Source organism: Eubalaena glacialis, chromosome 10, assembly GCF_028564815.1.
Source record: "Eubalaena glacialis isolate mEubGla1 chromosome 10, mEubGla1.1.hap2.+ XY, whole genome shotgun sequence".
Taxonomy (NCBI): Eukaryota; Metazoa; Chordata; class Mammalia; order Artiodactyla; family Balaenidae; genus Eubalaena; species Eubalaena glacialis.
In genome coordinates this window covers 75,819,872-75,825,940 of record NC_083725.1, presented here as the reverse complement: position 1 = coordinate 75,825,940, position 6,069 = coordinate 75,819,872, and the positions used below count along the sequence as shown (strand labels likewise).

At 59.1% G+C, this 6,069-nt stretch overlaps 1 protein-coding gene across 1 annotated transcript; it reads right to left on the bottom strand.

The window, feature by feature from the left end:
* Nucleotides 1-1,163: 1,163 nt before the first annotated feature.
* ADM (adrenomedullin) lies at nucleotides 1,164-3,478 on the bottom strand. Its single transcript, XM_061203003.1, has 4 exons — nucleotides 3,317-3,478; nucleotides 2,762-2,880; nucleotides 2,460-2,609; nucleotides 1,164-2,253 (listed from the first exon to the last, which is right to left on the bottom strand). The coding sequence occupies exons 2-4, from the start codon at nucleotides 2,857-2,859 to the stop codon at nucleotides 1,935-1,937; spliced, it is 567 nt and encodes a 188-aa protein (XP_061058986.1). The 5' UTR covers nucleotides 2,860-2,880; nucleotides 3,317-3,478; the 3' UTR covers nucleotides 1,164-1,934.
* Between the last annotated feature and the right edge of the window lie 2,591 nt (nucleotides 3,479-6,069).

Below are 6,069 nucleotides of genomic sequence, written 5' to 3'. Positions count from 1 at the left end.
CTGGGTCTTCAGGATATTGGTTGAGACAAATAGGGTAGAGACATCAATAGCAGGGTGCCTTCCCTTATCCTCTTCTTCTGTCCTAACTGTTTCCACGTCCCCTGCCCTTCTAGTCACTCACTGGGGCTTAGTGTCTGGCTTCTATCACCAGAACCGGGGTCAACGGTCTAAGATGATAAGGTATAAATTTAAGCAAAGGGGAGGAAGGAAGAAAGAAGGGAGAGAAAGGAAGACTGGAGAGAAGTGGAGAAAAAAATGAAAAAGGCTTGGGAAAGGGGAAGGAAGAGGAGAGCGGCAAGGGGAGGCGGAACAATGAAGGTCTCAGGCCGTCGCAGGCGCACGGTTCCGGCGGCACGTCCGTCCAGCCCGCCTCCCGTCAGCAGCTGCACGCTGCGCCCCGTGTGGGCGCTGAGTCACGGTCCCAGAACAGGGAGCTGCCGTGCAGGTCTAGGGGGGGCCGGCCCTGGTTGGCATCTGCAAACTGTTTTTTTCTTTCCTCTTTCATTAAGGCTGTGTGCTGACTCCCACGTAGGAGGACTTATTAAACCGCACGTACTGCCTGACAGCTCTCTGGCGCGTCGGAGGCGGCCGGCTGGGGGCGCCGCAGTATCGCTTATGAGCCAGCACACTCTCTGGGGCACCGGGCCGGGAGAGGACTGGGGTCACTGGCCCGGCTGCGGATTTCCCGGAGGAGCTCGCACTTTTTGCTGGAGTCGCTTCTAACTTTAGCCCCGCTGCAGCAGGGGGACACTCCTCAGCTGGAAGACCTCGGAGACCACCCCAACTCTCCGAGGTGCGCTTTTGCGCAGGGTTCCGTGAGCAACTCCATAAAATCTGGGACTCTGTTGCGTAATCGGGAGATTCCAGGCTCGCCTCCCCACTAAGGGTTCACCCTACCCCAACCGGCCCGGCCGCCACACGAGGCTGCGACCTGGAGCATCTCCTTGAAGCCCGGACCCGCAAGCAAGACACGCTCTCCGCACGTCCCACGGGAGAGCGTTACTCCGACAGCTCAGCCAGCGCGGAGAGCAGCCAGCACGCGCCAGCGCAGCCGTGCTACCTTCCCACGCCAGGCGGCTGGACCCCAAGGCTCCCGGACCCCAAGGCTCCCGGGCGGACCAAGGCTGGGGACACCCTCCCTCCCAAGACTCGTGACCCGAAAATGAATCAGCATTGAGACAGTTTATTGGTTTGCTACTTCGCATATCACCCATTTTATGTAAATAGATTATACAGACATGGTGTTTTCTTCTTCCACAAGAGGCAACCGGTCTTTCACGCACACACGCTCACATTCCACGCAGCACACAACGTTACACCTCTCTGAGACATTCACGTATTAAAATAGAGGGGAGGGGAACAATACAATTGCTTTAAAATGCCCTTAATACAATATATAACGTACAAAAATATCTCTATATTTGAAGTTACAAAAAAAATCTTGACACAACAAACTTAAATATTGATAATTACCTCTGTATATACAACACACATTGCACTTTTCCTCTCTAGGTTTTGGAAAGTTCAAGTAATAGTGAGGCTTGCGCCCCGGTGGGGTGACACCCCGTCAGAAATCAGTTTGTGGGCGGGCACGGCAGTGGCTCAGACCCTTGCCCCTGGGGGGTCTCAGCATTTATTTCGCAGTTTCTCCTCTCCGTGAGCCTGGCAGAGGACACTCCTTTGGATTCCTCTGCACCCCACTCCCCACCCGGGGCACCCGGGCCGAATTAGGGTGAAGAGAACACTGCCTCCGAGGTGGACGGGGTCCTGCAAAGCCAGGGCTCGCCGCCGGACGGTGCCTCCCGGACTCTCGGTCTCTCAGGGCTATCTCAGCTCGGGTCCCATACGCTGAGAGGCTCGGCTAGGGGAAGTCCTCCGCCCCGGGAGGCGCCGGCGGGATGCATGTGCGAGTGTTCGCTGCTGCCACAAGGCGCCTAAATCCTAAGGAGGGTGGCGAACACTTGATGAGCCCGGGAGGCCGGGGCCCCGCGCGCCTGTGGCTCCTGGGAAGACAGGGTCCGTCCCAGGCCGGCCTCGGGCAGGGAGCGTCGGCGCCGGCGGCCGTAGCCCTGGGGGCTGATCTTGCTCCTGGGGGCGACGCCGTCCTTGTCCTTGTCCGTGAACTGGTAGATCTGGTGCGCCAGCTTCTGCACCGTGCACGTCCCGAAGCGACAGCCAAAGCTCCGCAGGCTCTGGAAGTTGTTCATACTCTGGCGGTAGCGCTTGACTCGGATGCGGGCGGCGTCCGGACTGCTGGAGAAGGGAAGGAAGGCTACATGAGACCCCCATCAAGCAGGTCTTTGGCCCCAGCCAGCGGGAAGGGAGCCATTCTAAGACCAGAGGGAGCTGCTAACTGCTACCTCCATCTGAACTGCCATACAGCCCCGATGATCCCCAGGGCCAGGGCAATGGAGGAGGGCTCCCCTTGCCCACCCCGCGACGGCGCCCCGCATAGTTACCTTGCCTGGGGGCTGCGAGAGGCGCCCTTCACATCCTGCGGCCGAACGAGAGTCTGGGCAGGCCCTGCCTTCACGTCGGCGAGCCCGGTGGGGTAGCTGCTGGACTCGCGAAGTTCTCTTTTTCCACGACTTAGAGCCCACTTATTCCATCTAAACAACACAAATAGACTCGATTCGCAATCGTCCAGGCGAGGTCTTGGCCCATCCCTGCTCCTGTTCACTTCTAACCCCTCGGGGACCAATGGTTAGTTTCCCTTGTCTTGCAGGTACCAGAACTGGGGCAGGCGCTGCCTGCGACTCACTTCTTTCGGAACTCTGCCGCCACGTCGAGCCGTGCGGTGTCCGCGCCTAGGAAGGCGAGCGAGCCCAGATACATTAGGGCGACGGGAACCAGCTTCATCCCGGTGTCGATGCGTAGACCCTGGGGAAGGAGAAAGAGGAGCCGAGCGTGAGCTCCCGGGTCTGCCGCACCGCCGGGCGGGGCACGGAGGCGGGCGGGGGGCCCCGGAGTGGGCAGGCTCAACCCGCGCTCTGCCTGACTCAGACGCTTATCTCCCCGGGGCGCAGAGAGGCGCCAGCGGCATTTGCACCCGCCAGGGGGGTGACAGGCCCCGCAGGGGAGGCCGCTGCCCCGCGCCAGGCTCCCAGAGGTTCCCCGCTCAACTTCTCGGATTGGCTGATGGAGCAGAGGGGACTGGGTCTCTGTAGTTCCAGCTGTGTCCACGAGCTGGGCCCGGGATGTGGGACGCACCCAGCAGAGGACCCTCCAAAGTGGATTGTACCCCTCACCCAGCGCTCCTAGTCTCCGGCCTGGGCAAGCCTCCCCACCTTTAACTCTCCCGGCCCGCGGTGCTTACCTGCTTGAGGGGGTGATCTGCCGAGATCTTTGGAGGATTAAGTCTGAGACGTCGCTCTGGCAGTGGCAAATCCCCGACGTCCAAGCTGCGGTGAGAAACCAGAGGTGGCAAGGTTCGACCCGTTCCGCCTAGTGTCACCAAGAAACCACTGAGTGTCCGGCTCTCGTTCCTCCGCTTTATAAGAGCGCAGGGGGCGGGGCCTAGGCTGCCCTCGCGCCCTCCCTTTCCTCCCTTGGGCGCGCGCTCTGCAATCGGGCGCGCGCATTGCTTGCCTGCGGGTGTGGGGTTTGGAGGTGAGGTGGGGGGTCCCTCATGCCTAGAGGGCTCAGAGATGAGCTCCAGGAGATTGGTGCAGGAACTGCCTCAGCCCTGACTCACTGGGCACAGAGTTCAGACCTTAAGCCGGGACGAAGCAGAGCCGGTACAACCTCTTGGGGGTCCTTACCTAGGACTTATGCAGCCCAGAGTGTAACGTCTTCTGGCACAGAACTGCAAGAGCCAGCGCGGGGTATCACGCGGATGACCCGAACTCCGGACCTCGGGAGCTGTGGCCTCGAGTGGACCGCGCCCCGTGCCGGCTCGGCGCCTGACCTGGCCGCGACCCCAGACTTCAGCGGAGCCTCAGGGGCAGGGCACAGAGCACAGCTGAGAGAAGGGGGGCTAGCCGAGACTCCGGGGTTCTGAGGATGGGCTAGTAAGATTTCACAATAGGGGCAAGCCTCGGAAAGGCTGATTTGAGAATTGGGATTTAGAGGCGGGGACTTACCTGATGTTTCAGAATTTGCATGCCTATTTGGAAATAAAGGAATAACCAAAATTAGGACAAAGAATACAGTTTCATTTTTTCCCCTTTTAATCCAATTATGCCTTGTAAGGTTACAACCTGAGAGTTTGCCTGGCTGCCCTCGGAGCCTTCATTCACCGCTTGTAAACGTGAGGATAGTGCCAGGGAGCACACTAATGCTTCACGTATGTTAATCCCTTTACAGTTTACAAAGCATGGCCACATCCTGATCTCCTTTGATCCTCACACCTACCCTTGAGTTAGACAAGGAGGGTAACATCAACTTTCTACCTCGTGAAATGAGAAAACTAAAGTTCAGAGGGATAAGCATTTGCCCAAAGTCACACCAAAGGTGGTAAACAGTAGTGTCCTAGCTCGGCCCCGCAAGCATGCACGGCCGACTGGACTGGGGCGCCGCGTGGATTTTTCTAGGCTAGGGCCATCATCTTGTCGAGGGAGAGAGGAGAGTCCTAGCCCCCGCCCAAGGATTTATGCCTTTTCATGATGAATCACCCCCAAGCACGTTTGTCACCCGTTTATGCTCTTCCATCACTGCTTCTTGACTTCACTTTCTTACTTAACTTCTGGAGGCCAAACTAGGGAGGGAACTTAGCCCCGCAGGGCTCCCTACTTCTTGCAGGAGGGCCTCTGGTGTCCTATCACCCACTTCCCTGGATGCAGGTCCTGAAGCCGAGGGCCTAGACTGAGAGGCGGAGGGCGCGGGACCCCTGGAACTCTGTGGAGCAAGCTTCTACTCTCACCCTACGGCAATTCTCTTTGTGAACCTGGGCAAGTTACGCACCCCACCCTCTGGTTTCCCCATCTATAACTTGCCCCCAGTGGATCTCTAAGCTTCCTACCTGCTCTGCCACACTGGTTCTGAGACCCAGTGCACAGGACCTTGCCTGCCCTGGGCCGCGCACTGCTGGCTCAGCCGCCTTTTCACTCCCAGGACTGACCGGTGGACATTGCACCTGGGAAGGAATGGCCGCGCCGAAGTTATTTATTCTGAGGACTCTTCTCCGAGGGAGTCACCTGAGCGGACCTGAGTTCCAGCTGAGGGTGGGGGACAGATTCCTGGCTCGGGCTTGGGGTTGGGCTGGGGACGCCGAGGGTCGGAGGAGTGCAGCGCAGCGCACTGGCTGGGTTCGGGCCGCCTGTCTGGCTTCAGGGCAGTTGCCGCAGTAGACCGGGTCTGGCGGCTAGTCTGCCCGCACCGCAGACAGCAGGTATTACTGAGCGCCTGCTCTGTTTCCAGGAGCCTCCCCAGCCGAACTATTCTGTTTTGCTCGCTCGTCTCCCATTTCTCAATGCTTCCTTTCATTTCGTCCCCTACGAGTCACGCTCTTCGCAGCGACCCTGTCCAGGACCGGCTGTCTGTCAGTCTTGTCTGAGGATGCGACCTACTCGTCGCCAGCTTCCAGCTGGGTCCGCGCCAAGACAGGTTTTTACTTTCATTTCCCCGGCGCGCGCCTCTGGCTGCCGGGGAGGTCAAGGACAGCTGGGCGCCGGCCCACAGCCAGGGAAGGTCCCGTGGTCTGGACTCGTTCCTTCCAGTTCCCACCAGCCCTGGGGGGTTTGGTCTGCAGAGGACTCTTCAGCTGTACCTCGTGGCCTCCTCGCTGTGTCCTTTAGGAGAGCCCTGGTTCCAGGAGAGAGCGAGGGTGGAGGGGATGGGGGAAGGGACCGGGGACGGAGCTCTTGGTGCAGACTTCGCTTTGAGCTGCTGGAGGCTTCAAAAAGCAAACCCAACCCAGAAGTGGAGACTCCGCCGGGCTCCAGTGCCTACGCCAACAGCATAGCGGCGGTGCCAGGAATTCCCACCTGAGATCCTTGGCACAATGATATCAGCCCAGGTGTGCCTTATAGCTCTGGCACTTAGAGGTCTGACGCTTGAGAACTCCGTCAATTCTTTAAGTCCTGTGTTGGCAGCTCGGGGTTTTGCTAGAACACCCGTATCTTCGAAAGT